Source organism: Vipera berus (genome assembly GCF_964194415.1).
Source record: "Vipera berus genome assembly, chromosome: 1".
In the NCBI taxonomy this organism is placed as follows: domain Eukaryota; kingdom Metazoa; phylum Chordata; class Lepidosauria; order Squamata; family Viperidae; genus Vipera; species Vipera berus.
This window is the reverse complement of record NC_138202.1, coordinates 132384918-132402033: the sequence shown is the minus strand read 5'-3', so window position 1 is coordinate 132402033 and position 17116 is coordinate 132384918. Positions and strand designations below refer to the sequence as shown.

The 17116-nt window shown below is 35.6% G+C and overlaps 1 protein-coding gene across 4 annotated transcripts in view; it reads right to left on the bottom strand.

Annotated features, from left to right (window-relative positions):
* The window catches only part of KALRN (kalirin RhoGEF kinase), a gene marked incomplete at its 5' end in the record, with an annotated part of 564822 nt that overhangs the window by 228832 nt on the left and 318874 nt on the right, over positions 1 to 17116 (bottom strand). For all 4 annotated transcript variants that reach the window (XM_081316371.1, XM_081316370.1, XM_081316372.1 and 1 more), the window contains 4 exons: positions 1582 to 1812; positions 4550 to 4681; positions 11888 to 12079; positions 16626 to 16748. In XM_081316371.1, the coding sequence (XP_081172497.1) occupies positions 1582 to 1812; positions 4550 to 4681; positions 11888 to 12079; positions 16626 to 16748 (678 nt within the window). The remainder of the gene's footprint in view (positions 1 to 1581; positions 1813 to 4549; positions 4682 to 11887; positions 12080 to 16625; positions 16749 to 17116) is intronic.

The window sequence follows — 17116 nt, the reverse complement described above, 5'->3', positions numbered from 1 at the left end:
TCAAGTTTGCAGTAGGAAAGATTTTATTCAGATCTAATCCACAGGAAATATTAATTTTTCTAATATCCAGTATTGATTAGATTGGGTATTGTGCTAAAGCAGACAGTACGCTGAATTAGGTGACTCAATATTTGTTGTGAACTCTAATAAACTCAGCAGGACTCACTAGACTAGACTAAGCTAGGCTAGGCTTGGCTAGGTTTGACTAGCTTAGACAAGACCTTTTCAAACCCTTTCCTCCAAAATTCTACTGTGTTTGGTTACTATGAAAATAAACTTCCAACAGACACTATGGAATTATATTTAAATGACTGTGTGAAGTTAATAAAAAAATAAGTAATCATAAATCAACCATCGTGACTCAATTAATTGAAACTACTAGTATATCAATTATAACCTTCAATCATTGTTTGATATGTTTATCATTTTATATTGTTGTTGAATGCCAGGCAGAGTCACTCTGTGAAATGGATAACCATATAAATTCAATAAATAAACAAATACATAAATAAATATAAATCCAATTTATAAATTAGAATAAAGCAGCACTTTGAAATGATGTTATCAAATTCTATAAGCATTCCAAAGATTATATCGATTACAAACAATAAAGAGGTGAACTAATGTTTAATCAATGGCTGGCTCTAGCTGAAGCTCCATATATTTTTTATAAGGCCAGATGCTTTCTCAGATTCTATATTTGGACTAACTATATTTCCTCATAGGAAATGTTTGCACATTAATTACCATGGTTTATAATGAACAGCATCCAAGGCATGATGCCACCAAAGTAATAAAATGGGCATCATTATTGACTAATGTGTATCATGATGTTTCACATAAATATAAAAGTTGCATGAAGATGTCATGATACATAGATTGTCGTTACCCCTGCAGAAGTTCTTACTTATAATATTCAACACTGCACCAACCCAGAAGCTATGGATTGGATTTAGATATTCCATATGAGCAAAAATATACTTGGTTTAGTAAGTCAGGTCCAGGGACAGCACTATAATTTCTCTGATTAATTTTGGATTTACAAAATCTTGGATGTACAGTATTAGTTTTAACAGCTGTGTGCCTGGAATACTCCTATGCTGGGAATAAGTAAACAATAATTTCCAAAACACTTTATACCTGTCTTTTGTAACTATATGCAATGTTGGATATAAGTCCATATAGATAAAATTTAGTTGAAGTTTTTCTTATATTTCTTTTCCACACAAACTGTGGCTCAGAAAGACAAGAGCCAAAGTTATTACATCATAAAGCTAAGTAATAAACAGTGTGGTTTCATGGGACAATTTATCAAATTTCATGTGTGTGTGTGTGTATGTATACACACACACACACACACACACACACACACACACACACACACCCCTCATATAATCAGGTCTTCCTTGATGTGGCTTCCTGTAGTTGTATTGGATTACTACTCCAGAATTCCCTTGTTACCTTTGATCATACTGGTTGAAGTCTATAGGAGTTGTCCTTTATGATGGGGAGAACATCATTTTGTGGAGAACAGGACTATATTTAATCATCGTTTTGCACACGAATAAGGTGTTTCATTACCTGTTGAACATCTTGCTGGAAAACACAAAGTTGAAGCCGCTGATGTAACCGAACTTTCCTGTGTTGCCAGATGCTCTCCAAGCGCCGCTGGTGATGTAAGACCTCGTGGACCACATCCAAAACTTGGTGAACAGCCTTGGAATAATTTGCTGTAGCCGTGAGGGATTCTGAGTTTCCAGGACTCAAGGGACGCTGCAGGACATCCAGTAAAGCTTTGCCATCCTGACTTACCTGAAAGACACAGGAGGAGGTTTCTGTCAAGCTGTTAAAAACTGATCGTACCAGATAGTTTTGTTTGTATACCGTTTGTTAAAAGTCAAGTAGAATTTGGAAGAATATCTTTTTTTGTTGCTTCTGTAAATTTGGTTAGAATTAAATCCCTGAAAGAGATTGGATAAATGATGTGTAAGATTCAAGTAAATCATTTGCAAATGGACTTCCATCTTAGGAAACCAGTTCTATTGTTTCTGGTAAAAAAAGTGCTTTTCTGTTATTGTTATATGCCATTGTTTATAAATAAAGTAAATTATTTTTATTTTTATTTCACTCTAGTATGTTTTTGGTCATTAGGCAGACCAAAAACATTTTGATAAATAAAATATATTTGTAAAAAAATGCAGTCATCGTGAAAATGTCATATGGAAGAATGTAATGCTCTTTAATTGTTATGTAGTAGGAGCCTCAAAAGAAAATTTACCTAGTTGTGATAATATTTTCTCTTACATTTAAAAGTGAAACTCACACACACACTCTAGCAATTCAGTGACTTCTGCTATGTAATCCATTGCTTACGATTCTCAATCATTAGTATTAGGCTAATACTACATCCATTAAGTGCTGCCTCAGAGGAATCCATATTTAATTAACCAGCAAGAATTAGTTAACTAGCAAAAATTAGAACTGAAGCTAGGCCCAGAAAATTCCAATGTTATTATGTTCTAAATCATATATTTATTTATTTCTTTCCTTCCTTCCTTCCTTCCTTCCTTCCTTCCTTCTTTCCATCCATCCATCCATCCATCCATCCATCCATCCATCCATCCATCCATCCATATAAAATGTCTTGGAATAAAGGATCTGGAAGAACCAGTCATATGACTAAGCCTTTTAAAGATAATATTACTTTCATTTGTTCCAAATTGGAAGCCAAGTGGACAGAACCCAGTGGATGACAGAAGTAGCAATCTGAAATATTACCTGAGATCTTTTTCAGCTTGCGACTCCCCAAGTGATAGACAGGCTTCTCTTTGGCCATAGCTCTATCACTTGTAGATTTGACCCCTGCCTTTCTAGTTATTAAAGCATCCAAAGAGGGAGCAGGGAAATTGAGGTAGTAAACCGTCAACACTTCTTTGTGGGAGTGATGGGTACCAGCCTTGAAAGGGATGATAATCTACCTCTTCCTCAAGAGGTCAGCCTTAGATCCACCTACAGTATATTGGACAAATATAATCATCTATCCCTTTTCTAAGAAAGATAACGGAAGAAATGTGAGCAACAGCTATGTAAAGTCCTAGAAGAAACAGATTATCTACACCTACGACAGTCGTGCCTCAAGCCTGGTAATGAGGCTGAAACTGCACCGATTGCCCTCACAGGTGACTTGTGGTGGGACATTAGTGGAGGGAGTGTGATCTTCCTTATCTTGCTAGATGTGGATGCCTTTGGTGCCATCAATTACAGCATCCTTCTGGATCACTTACAAGGTCAGAAGTGTTGGGGGTTCTAGAGAAGTGCCACTCCTACCTTGACACAAGACAGGAGAGCTCATTCCTCAAGTGCTCCATTATGGGATGCCACAGGGGTCAGTCTTATTCCCTGTCCTAACATTTATGTGAAATCACTGGTGGAGATAATTTGACAGTTTGGAATTAGGCATCATTACTAAACAAATGTTATCCACTCATCATATATAAATAGAGGCCAAATAGGGGGTAGAGTCAAAGCCTTCATCCATTATTCAAGGTAGGGATAGGTTCAGACTCCTCCCAAACAGGATTGAGTAGCAACTCATTCAGAAGCTTAGTGATTTCAGAATTATATATTATAATTATAATAATTATCGTTGAGTCTTGATAGGGTTATGTAGAGAGCAGACCGGTAAATTCAGGGTTCTTCTGGATTCATGGCTCCTGTTGCAACAGGAGGGCCTTTGCTCAAGTTGGTGCCACAATTATGGCCTTATCTAAAACAGATACAGATTATCCCTTGTGATTTCCAATGTGGGGGCTACTTGGAAATATTAGTTGATACAAAATGTAGCAGCCGATATACTTACTAGGCAGTGATGTAAAACCACTGCTTCATTGACGAGTGATTAGTTTCTGCATGCAATTTAGAAGTGATTATTTGTTTTCTTAGCCCTTTTGATTTCTTGGCAGATGTGGGCTGGGTTTCCACAGTAATCTCTCTGAACTAGACCATGTCAAGCAAGCAAATTCATTCTTGAGCAAATGGTTCCAAGCTATATAGGTTTGTATTAGAGAATTCTGAAGACTACGTTCCATGTAACCCACTTGATGCTAATTGCTTGGATTGCATCACTCGTCTTCCTGACGACAGTATTTTTTACACAGTATTTTTTACAGGATTCCTAAAACTGCTATTAGAATCACACAGCTTGAAGATGATTTTACACTCTTAGGTAAAGTCTGTTGTAGCTCAGGCTAACAATCCTATACGGATGTTTCTAGAATAAGACAGTGGGATTACTTAAAAACACACAAGCACAGACTTGCACCATCTCCTGAGTGAATATGAAACTTTATAGTACTAGAAATTTTTTTTACAGAAGATCTATTAGCTAGGCTATTTAATATATCAGCATGGAAGGAAAAACCAGATGAACACATCATATAAATTAGGTAGCTCATAACTCTCAGTACTCCTTTTGCATATTCAACCATCTCTCTTAATTACATTGTGAAATCTCCTGGTGATTATTAAAAATCGGCCTAGAAACACTCACCTCAGTGTAAGCCTGAGTGACCTGTTCATAAAGGGACTGATGATGATGGATGGCCAATTCCAGGTTTTGCATTTCGGAGGGGAGACCTCCTTCACTGCACATTTTGCACCAGGCATCTACACCAGACAGAAACTGAAAGAATTGCAAGAAAAAAATTACTTAATTAATAAAAACCTAACAGCTTATCTAATTACCAACATAAAAAATAACACCATCTCTAAAAAAACCACCAACATCTCTTTCCACCATCTCTAAAAAATAACAGCTATCAGCAATAAAATATGTAATAATAACAAAAGTAGCATAACACAGCACAGCCAGAAAAACTAGAATGCCATTTTCTAGTTGAAATCTGGTCCAGAATACACATCACTTAATAACTCATTTGATAGACCCAAGGGGGCTCTGGGCTTGTTTTTCATTAAATTCTCTAGTTCTGCAAACAGTTTTGGACAACTTCAAAAGTTTCAAAATCATCTGTAGATGTACAGTAGCAGGTCAAGGATTCTTCTCCTACCCCTCAACCCCCCAAAAAGCAAATAAATAGCTCATTTTTTGCTATCTTTAAGGGGAAAAACATTTTTGTGAGGACAAAACAAAAATAGGAATCAAAGTGATGTGGAAGAAAACTAATTACTTTAGATAATTGCAGTTAATTTAGGAGAATTTCTTGTGAATGTATAAGGCAGCCAAGGAGGGATCTCTCTCTCTCTCTCTCTCTCTCTCTCTCTCTCTCACACACACACACACACACACACACACACAAATTAATTTTTAAAACAAAGTATAATTTTTATTTCTTTGAACTTCTTACTACCTATTCTAGACATTCAAGACAGAAGGGTTTACCCTCAGCATCCAAACAGGCCAAATAATCTTTATCTGGGAGCTGGGGTACAACTCTGCTGCCTCTGGTGACTGGAGATATGATGAAATTCTGCAATGTTGGACATAAAAAAAGTTCAGAAATAAATAGGAAGCCCAAGGAAAGAAAAAAAAAGTGATTTAAACAAAAATTCTGCCAAATTTGCAGACACCAAGCTGGCAAGAATAGCCAACACTCCAGAAGACAGGCTTAGATACAGGAGGATCTGGACAGACTTGAACACTGGGCGCTATCTAACAAAAATGAAATTCAATGTTGAAAAAAGTAAGGTTCTACATTTAGTCAAGAAAAGCCAAATGCACAGGTATACTATAAGTGGTACCTTGCTCAATAATAGTGACTGTGAGAGGAATCTCAGAGTCCTAGTGGACAATCACTAAATATGAGCCAGCAGTGTGCTGCAGCTGCCAAAAAAGCCAACACAGTGCTAGGCTGCATTAACAGAAGGATAGAATCAAGATCGTGTGAAGTATTAATATCACTTTACAATGCCTTGGTAATGCCACACTTGGAATACTGCATCCAGTTTTGGTCACCATGATATAAAAAAGATGTTGAGACTCTAGAAAGAGTACAGAGAAGAGCAACAAAGATGATTGGGGGACTGGAGGCTAAAACTTACAAGGAACCATTGCTGGAATTGGGTATGTCTAGTTTAATGAAGAGAAGGACAAGGGGGGACATGATAGCAGTGTTCCAATATCTCAGGGGTTGCCAAAAAGAAGAGGGAGTCAAGCTATTCTCCAAAGCACCTGAAGGCAGGACAAGAAGCAATGGATGGAAACTAACCAAAAAGAGAAGCAACCTAGAACTAAGGAGAAACTTCCTGACAGTTAGAACAATTAATCAGTGGAACAACCTGCCTCCAGAGGTGGTGAATGCTCCAAAATTGGAAGTCTTTAAGAGATTGGACAGCCATTTGTCTGAAATGGTATAGGGTTTCCTGTCTGAGCAGGGAGTTGGACTAAATGACCTCCAATGTCCCTTCCATCATCATCATCATCATCATCATCATCATCATCATCATCATCATCATCATCATCATCACTGTTAGCAAAATGAAAATTGTTGTGCAAAGTGCTTCTTGAGTTATCAAGAACCTGCACAGGCAAAAGCGTACTGAGAATAGTAAGAGTCACACAGTAACCACACAGATACACTGAGTTGTGATAAACAGAAAAATACTTTACTATTTAGGTGTAAAAACAAAAACACAATCCGAATAAATAGTCCAGGTCATACACAGATAAGCAACAGCAACAGTCCAGGGAGTATCCAAAATACAATGTCTTCTTACCGGTCTAAAGGTCACGTACACAGTTCCTAAGGTTTAACACAGTAGTAAACCAAATGCAAAAACAATGAGAGCAAAGAGAGAGAGAGAGAAGCCAAGCTCCCTCTTATGGCCATTGGAAAAACTTACACACCCATTGGCCAATTAGCACCTTAAAATTATAACATCATGGTTTATATATTTCCAACCCAACCAGGTAGGCTATAACCATATGCCTAACATTCTCCCCTTTCGGTAGGATAATATATAACTTCTTATAATCTTAGGCCAATCTTTTCACAACTAGCCTTGTGTTTAACAGCACTTTGGACCTTAGTGAAATGGTCTGCGATATTCATATCAGATGAACAATATTCTAGTTGTATTAGTTTGTCCTTGACACATTGTCTAACATTTAAATAACGAAGATCTGTATGTTCGGATCATGGTTTATATATTTCCAACCCAACCAGGTAGGCTATAACCATATGCCTAACAATCATCATCATCAAGTGCAACAGGAAATATATGTCCAAAGGTCACTTTGCCACAGAGTGAGAAATCCTAAAAGGTGATATATGTTTTTGCCCTCCAAAAGTGGATGCTGACCTGTTGTAAAGAGTCGATATGAGCTCCTAGACACATCTTAATTCACCAGGTTAATCCACTAGAATCCAAAGCTAACAACCAAATGAAGCACAGTCATCTTATATATTATCAAGCTAGAATAATTATTTTAAGACAAATGGTTTTGAGGCAAGTATTAGATAGTAGATCCATAATCTATACTTCATAACTGTTTTTAAGTTCACAGTTCAGCAATAAGAAATCACTTGAGTTGGCTTTGAAGTCCTACATCCATGACACATGTACACTTTGATCACATTTATGACCTTGCCTTCTTTATATATAAAAAGTTTTAATCAATAATTATTTTATTTCAAATGGAACTTGATACACTTCTTCACAATCTCACACTTAAGCACACTTCATTGCTTCTTACTAATCTTCCCATATTTTAGATTAAATCTAGTACTCATTCTATTGTTCTTAAGGAATTTAACTATATAACAATAAAAAACTAGCTAACAGCTCCAACATTTGAGAAACATAAAAAACTGTAATGTAAAGTTTCTAATCTGCTTTCAAAGTGTCTCACCTATATCTGGCTTCTGAAATGCTATGTTCCCTGAAGTGTATTATCTCAAATATTCTTATCCCAAAAGAACGTACTGCAAGCTTGCAATGTCTAACAGGATAATCAACCAACAGACGAATGAGATTAAATAGAAAATGAAAACTACATTATCTAACCTCACTCCAACTTTACTCAGGAATAAAGTCCTCCTTCATTTAATGTATTAACACATTCTAAATAAATTAGATAATTAAAATGAACAATGAGTATTGTTCATGCAGGAAATTGCAGGGCAATTCAGAAATAAATCTCCGTTTGGTTATCAATGACAGACACGCACAGATACAGAACTTCTATTATACACATTAGAAAACTACAACATTGCATTACTTTTTGACATAATCACCATTCAAATTGAGGCTCTTGTCATAATGTTGTACAAGTTTTGAAATTCCTTCGTAGTAGTCGCTTGGCACCAAACCTGGGCTATGGGTGTGTGTGTGTGTGTGTGTGTGTGTGTGTGAGAGAGAGAGAGAGAGAGAGAGAGAGAGAGAGAGAGAGAGAGAGAGAGAGAGAGAGAGAGAGAGAGAGAGAGAGAGAGAGAGAGAGAGAGAGAGAGAGAGATCAAAAGCATCCCAACAGAACTACTACAAAAGTTCTTGGGTGCATCTAGCAGTGTGTGGGCGAGCATTATTGTGAACCAACACCACACCAGAAGTCAGCATGCCCCAACACTTGTTATGGATGGCTCGTCTGAATTTTCATAATGTTTCACAGTAGACTTCTGAATTGATGGTCAAACCACACTCCGTGAACTTCACTAGCAGTACTCCTTTGGCATCTTCACATTTGGCGGGATTTTCTATGGCACCACTTCCAGTGTGGCATTAGTTCATGATAATGCTCGCCCGAACACTGCTAGACGCACCCAAGAACTTTTGAAGTAGTTCCGTTGGGATGTTTTGATCACCTCCCCATAAAACAGAGTTGGCACCGAGCGACTACTACTAAGGAATTTTAAACCTTGTAAGATGTTATGACAAGTGCCTCAATTTGAATGGTGATTATGTCAAAAAGTAATGTAATGTTGTAGTTTTCTAATGTGTATAATAAAAGTTCTGCGAGTGTCTGTCACTGATAACCAAACGGAGATTTATTTTCTGAATTGCCCTCGTACATCCAAATACCATGGATGAACAACACCAGCTTATGCTATGATATCTTGTGCCTTTCTTACAGAGATGACTTCCAACAATTTAAACCAGAACCAATCATTACTACAGTATTCTAGGATCTGCATCTTCATCTGAGATAAGGAATATCTAACTGCAAAGATGTTGCATTCTGAATCATGAGGAAACACCGAAGGGAAAGAAAAGGAGAGCAAGAAATCCTGAGGTATTTCATGTGGATACCCTTATTGATATTACAGCCTCACAGGATTAAAAAGGCAATTTCAGATTATATTTTGATTGAACTGTCCAAAGGCTTTCTATTCCCAATTATATAAGATCCCCATGTTTAGGCTATTGCTGTTATTATTTATGTGACTGTGTTAGCAAAAGTAAAGAAAAAAGGAAAACAAATGAGGAAAGGCAAGTGAAGAAAATTGTCAAGCAATAGGTGAACTAATCTTCTTTTAGTTCTTAGTGGTTCCCACATGCATCCAGACAAAAATGTTTAGAAGTTCAGAAGCACCTTGTTTTCTAGAAAGATAACAATTCAGTTCTCCACAATTTATTTAAAAAAGAATCTTAGGTGAGAAAGACCAAAAACAGCTCTCAGTCTAAATTAAGAGAGTGCACCTGAAAGTCCAGATAAACAACACTGAGCTAGATTAAATTAACTGATTTAGTATAAAATACTATAGATTCATTTGTTCTCAGGATTGCTCTTCCCTTCCAGAATTAAAAACTCCACATTTCCAATTACTCATCTTGAACACATTCCAGAAATTCAGTGAACTTTCCTGTTCAAACTGAATTTCATTGGCCACAAGTTAATTAGAGATTTCAGGGGTTTTTTTTTTAAAAAAAAGAAATTAAAGTAATTTAAATACAATGAGATCCAATAGATAATTAAATGTTAAAATATCCTACTAATCTCAGCGGATGTTACCCCCTCTCCCACGAATTTTTTTTGAAATGGATTACGGATTACAAATTAATAGGAAAAATATCCTTCTGAATCAAATTTATGATCCATTAGTTATTCCCCCCCTTGTTAAAGAACCTTGTATTATGTCTTATTTATATTAAAGTGAACTTTCTGTACATAAAAAAGGAAGGCTGTTCTTATATAATATGAACTCATATATGATAAGAACAACTAGATTTAGTTCACTTCGGTTACATTCAGGTAAAGCAATTGAATATTTCAACCTAAAGCTGTGGGATTTCATGAAAAAAAATACTAGGTCCATCTTGACCACAAAACTGAATCCTAGTTGTGAAAATTTATCTGAGTAGACACAAAGGGGCCAAAACATCACAAAAGAATGTGACAGAAAATGGCAAAGTTTTAAAGATTGGTATAAACATAATTGCTACAAACACGAAACAAAAAAGGAGGGAGAAAACCTTTGGCCTAATCAGATAAAACTATATATCATATATCATTGGAACATCCTTAGTTACACAAGTTATGGCTTCCCTTAGTTACACAAGTTATGCTAAGATGTGTTCTGTTCAAACATAAATACTGATGAATCCAAGAAGTATTTCATCTTTTTTTTTTAAAAAAAAAAAAGCTCCGGAGAATATAGCAGATATGACAGAGACACTGGAGAGCACTGCAAAAAAAAAAAGATGATACCTAAATATTTAGCATTGGAGCTCTGCTATACCCCTCTCCTTCATATATCTTATGCATTGATCTATTGGACAAAGAAAGCCTCTTTTACTGGGATCTCTTTGTAGGCAACAGTGACACCATGTGGGACAAAAGATAGGAAGGCAACCCATGCTGATTTCTAAAAATTCATTTTGAATTTATTTTTCCAAAAAAAAAGCAACTAAAAGTAATTGGAATAGCAGCCAGAAGATCAGTTAGTTACAGCTTCTCCCAAATTCTGTAAGATGTACGTGTGCTAAGCACAGACGTTCGATATCACTAGGGCAAAAAAGCATGCACAAACTAACCAAACCATTGCTCTAGTAATAGATTTAGCATCTTTGCATTACCAATGTCTATAGCAGACATGTCAAACACAAGGCCCGGGGGCTGGATCCGGCCCGCAAAGTGGTTTCATGTGGCCCGTGAAGCCATCCTGGAAACAGTGAGGGAATGGCCCCCACTGCCTTGGCCCTGGCCCAGAGACCCTCCTTCTGCCAGAGACCCTCAGATCTGTCCCACTCCTGCCCAGGCCCCCATAAGCACCGTTGATGCGAACGATGTAGAGCTGGCCACGCCCACCCAGTAGGCCACACACTCTCTAGCCACGCCCACCCAGTAGGTCATGCCCACCCTGGCCATACCCACCCGGCCCCTTGAGGGCAACCACAATGCTGATGTGGCCCTCAATGAAATTGAGTTTGACACCCCTGGTCTATATGCTGAATGTAGTAACTAAACTCAACCATTGTTTCACTTGTGTAAAAAAAGAAAGCACAGCGTATTTATTGACACGTGGTTTTTAAATTAATCCTGCATGAATTTTAAACTTTCCATAACAGATTTTTTTAAAAAAAAAAACCAGCCTAAGCCTACTAAGTAGGTTAGCGTGCAGCTGTGAACAGTATTGCTTTGTGTGGCCATGAGCTTTTCTCTTAATACTCCGCTCTCACCTCACTCTATCTAGCCCAGGCCAATAGAAAAAGAGATACACTGTATTGAACAGGCTGGGGAAAGATTTTTTGGGGAGGGGGGGAAAAGAGCCCAGTGTTAAACCTCAAAACAATAGTAAACTCATAGTTCTTGAAATAGTTGGAAAATGCAAAGAATACACCAATAATATTAATTATTGTATCGATGGTGATTTAAACTAGACCAAAGCCAGACAAGGAAGAAAGGCATCTGGCTCAGTAAAAATTAATTACATACCTGTTCAGCCTTCTGGTGAAACACCGCAGACATGGCCAGTATAGTGCTACGCTCGTCCAGTGCTGCAGCAAAGCTTTTCCACTCTTGATCTAGCTGTGTGGAAATCTGCTTAATTTGTTGAGATGCATAATGGCCAGCCTCTGAAAGCCTGGATGCAACGGACATGATGCGATTGATATTCACATAGGCATTCTGAAGAGAAAAATCAGATGGGAGAACTGAAATTATATTTTAGTATAATCAATAAGAAAATTATGGTTTCCTTATTGTTGCACACCTACAGACAGACTAAAGCTACTATCTGCATAACTATAGATATACCCTGTGAATTGCTAGGGAGGGGTCACCTTACCCCCTTTCCTGTCTACCAGACTTTCTAAGCTGCTTTGCTTCTTTGCCCTCTGAAAAGCAACCCCTCCCTCTTAGGACTCCAGACCTTCCATCAAATAATCCGATAAAATGTTTTAAAAGGAGACAGTTGGGGAAGGCAAGAAGAACATTTACAATCAAAGTAGTAGTGAAAAAAAAATCTAAAAGTCAAGCTGAACAATCAACATCATATGATAAAGTTCGTATTGCTTGATGCAATATATAATAGATCTGCAGATAAAAGATTCAGTCTCTGAATACAGTCCCTATATTAGCCTTCTTGCACATTGTCCATATATATGGATTTTATTATCTCCCAGAATTCCCCATCCACCATGATTATTGGTGAGAATTTGGAAGCTGAACTCCACACGGCTGGGGGGCATTGAGGTTGGAGAAGAATGCTCTTTGTGCAGTGTTTTCTGCATCTGAAGATAAACCTGGTTTTAAAAAAAATGATTGGAACATTTCTGATTTATTGTACAATTTTCATGTTGAAGTATTTAAATAGCTGATCTACAGCATAATGTAATGCATTCTAGCAACTTGATTCCTCTGATTATGCAGTTCATTTTCTGAGATATATAAATATAGGCACCAATATACTATTTTGATAAAGCTCATACCAACAGATTTCAGTCTATGAACATACATAATACAAAGTGTTCATAATTACCTATATGTGCAAAAAAGTTTTTTAGTACAATATAAAATACTCTAATTGAACTTATTCTCTCTTTTTCCTGATTTATCGTATTTGTCCTGCTACAGAGACAGAATATGCAAAACCCATTACCAGAATAAGCCAATTATTCCTACAAAAAGAAGCTCTTTTCCCTGATGCTAGAAAGAGAGCAGTATCAACATGATGTAAACTGAATTATTATTTGTTTTGAAGCATTTGCCCACTCCTGAGGGCCAAAAGGATTATGAAAACCCCAGGGCCATTCAAAGAATTACAGTATATTTGAAATTGTTTTTTTTAATATACATATCTCATCAAAGCAGCCTATAAGCTAAAGTTGAACGCTGTAAAATTTTATGAAATCACATGAAGGAGTTAAGGCAAGAGTATGGGGACAAAAGAATTTATATGATTAAAATAAAATTGTAAAAAGGTGCTACGTTAATGGAAAACCGTAATCCTTTCCTATGCTTTATAACTTCAGGAAGAAAGTACAAGTTACCCTAATTTTTGGCAAATTGGTTTGGTAATGGGTGGGCTGACAGAGACATGTTTGAAAACAGAATTCACCCTTTTCTGAAGTCACGACTTGCTCTTCCAAAGGGTTACATCAAAGCATAAGCCAGTTTCTATAAAGCAGTTATGAATAGCTTCAATTAGAATAAGCAGCATGTGGAGCGAGCTATTTAAATATAGAATGGCAATCAGAGTGAGTTGTGCATAAGGAGGAAAATGTAACTTAGTTTAGGCAACTAATTAAATTAATGAGATCCCCAAATATATTTTAAAGCCAGTTTGCCTTTTTAATAACAAATTAATCTATAGATGTAATACTACACTATGGTAATGGAAAGTGTTTCTGAATAGCCCTGAAATTCTTAGTCTACATATTGCTATATAATATTTAGTGACTTTAAATTCTTAATGGCTGCTGAAATTTAATTTCACACTATAGCTGTTTTATTAATGGGGAAATTGCTAAAAGGTTCTTAAGAGTTCAGCTGATATTTTAATTCAGATGGCTTAGCCCTGAGTCTTCGGAGAAGGGCGGGATATAAATGGAACTAAAATAAATAAATAAATCCATATGCTGGATTTGTGATAAAATGCAACAAGTAAAATGTAAAAACAATTGATCATTTAACAATGTGAGTTATGCGAAGTTGTAATTGTATCAGTGTTTTTTTCAAAAAAACTATTTCATCATTGCATTTTTGTCTGGTGTATATGCTGAATGTGTTTAACTCTCATGATTAAATGAATAGACTTCTAAAGTGCTGAAAATATTACTTGAGAATTTTGCAGAAATTATTTTTAAGAAATCCTGGACAATTTTATTTATTTATCATGTTTACATACCACCTATACCCTTGTCAGAGCAATTCTGGGCACCAGATAATCAGAAAAAAGAAAATGTCATATAGGACTATATTCAAAACGAAGAAAAAGGAACAGGGATAGGCAACCTTGGCTCTTTTATGACTCGTGGAGTTCAACTCCCAGAGTTCCTGAGCAAGCCATGAGCCATGCTGGCTCAGGAATTCTGGGAGTTGAACTCCACGAGTCATAAAAGAGCCAAGGTTGCCTTCGCCTATAGAACAATCAATCCGTTTTAGTTTGTGACTGTAGAAAAAAATCTTTGGCATTCTGCAAATATTTTCTACTTTTACTATTATTTGGATCAATGTGTGGTACTATTGGAATTATCTATACATTTTCAAAATGAACCTGTGAAACTCATCAAAGATGTCTCTTGAAACCATTTCTTTTTATTTGATATGAGAATAATTGGTCTGCTTTAGTGGAGAACATTTTGAGTACAACAGTAGCCATAAGAACACAAACTGCTATTAATTGTTAATGATATGATATGTCACACTGATGTTTATATATTTTCTATATTTATGTATTTTCTATACCAAATTTGTTGAATCTGGGACTGATCTGATTGAGGAATGTATACAGTTCATAAATATAAATAATGTATGAGGTTATTGAATTAATTAGGAGTATGTTATACAATTCCCATGGAAGCTAATCTTTCTATGAAAATTTGTCATAATTAGGATTTCAACTGTTCCTTGAATGCTTTTAAATATCTAGGAAGAATTATTTCATAGGGTAATGTAAATGATTAAAAGTCCCACTGAAATATGGGGGAAAAATAAAAGCAATACAATTAATATAATTTCAAGATTGATCTGTTTATTTAGAGGTTTCCTTAGATGAATACAGTTATTTTAAGCATATTGATACATTAAAATGTTTTCATATAGAACTCCAACTATATTTTCTTAATTATCTTTATCTTTAGGCACATATTCTGAGTTCACTTTTTTAATGGAACACAATTTATTTTGAAAAATGTATTATGGGCATAATCAGAGAGTTATGTGACTCCTTCAATCCTTATTACATAACAAACTCCCTGCTATAATCCAGTTTTGAAAACTGCTTCAACTTTAAATCAGTTTTGTCAAGATTTTTTAAAAATAAAAACTGAGTTTAAATAGAAATTTGACATTGTGTAAAATTGCAAAATGGTAGGTTTTTTAATGAAAATATTTCTTGATTTCACCATTTACTTCAGATGCATTAGCACAATTTAAAATTACTAGCGTAAGTAAAACAAAAGTTGTAGACTTAACAACTTTTTTGTAAAAAAATATTGCTAACTGGATATTGTTTTGCAAGAACTTTGGAATAACTAGCTGGAATATTGTTTTGCAAGAACTTTGGAATAACTAGCCGGAATATCCCATATCAATCAATGATTGGCTGAGAGCTAAAAGAATACCTTAAAATGAAACTAATTCAATAAATGATTATTTTTCATCTTTCTTGAATGCCCCCTGCCTGGATTGAAAGAGTCAGCTTTCAGCCTCACTTTGTTGGCAATATAAAATGTGTAAATAGTCGCTTACTTATATAAGATGTACTTGTCTTATTGCCTATTTTGGTTTATTAATATTGCATTCCAAAGATTTTAGTAAAGATGTGAATGTATTGATTTACACTCTTGGATCACCAATGTGTAGCTTCTTCCTGTTTATGTTCACAACAACCAAAAAATTATAATAAAACCAATTAAACATTCAAAAAAATAAAAAATGGAAACATGATGAAGTGAAGGCCTGGGTGAACAGAAGCCAGGTTTCCATGCAGTGGTGACCATCCCCTCTTTTTGATTTCTGTTTTTTCCCCCTTTCTCCCTTTATTTTTGAATATTAAAGCAATAAAAACAAAAATTTCAATACACAATGATTCATTGTCTGGAATTCATACCAAAGTTGAAAATAAACATTTAATTGACCAAGTAATCAGAGAAGGCATTCAAGTCATATTTAACATTTTCATTAGAAGATGTTTATTAAGTTACACAAACAGAAATCACATACATATACATTTAAACTAGTTGAGTATTAAATTTTAATTTAATGATCACATTAAAGGCATCCTATGCTGTATATCTGGCAAAAATTCCATTGGATAGCAGTATTCTCAAAGACAGGGATTTTTTTATTTCATATAACAAGAAGCTACTGCAAGATGATCAATTTGATCTTTTGCTAATCAAGCATTTGGTGGATTCCTTCACCTCTTTTAATTGGTTCCCCTTATCTTACCCTCTTACCCTATATATATCTCATGTACCTCCTTAGAGAAAATCTGTTATATACTCACCATGGAATTCATAGCAAAATGATTATGTTGTGTCTGTAAATCAAGGGCATGTTGATAGCTCACTCCAATTTCAGTGTGACTCTGCAGGAACAACTCTTTGTTATGGCTGATCCAATCAAACATCTGAAAAAGAAGAAAACCCTTATTATGTTTAGAAATGCAGAAAGAGGCATGGGAGAAGAGTCTTTTGTCCTTTAATTCAGAACTGTAACTGAGACTAAATTTGAGAGACATCATTTAAATAAACACAATAAAGTATAATTGAATTAATTGGTCTGTCTTATACTTCTGCCATCCCTGTAGTTTTCATTCATTCATGCTTAATATGGCTGCTACAAAAATCAACCCTCCAAAAGATAAATGAGCATTCAAGAACAAATATATGAAGATAATACTTTACACTCTGTCAGTCAATTTTACAAGTAATGTTTGTCCAGAAAACTTTAGCAGGATATATACTAAACTGGCTGAGAATGTTTCAGAACTGGCTG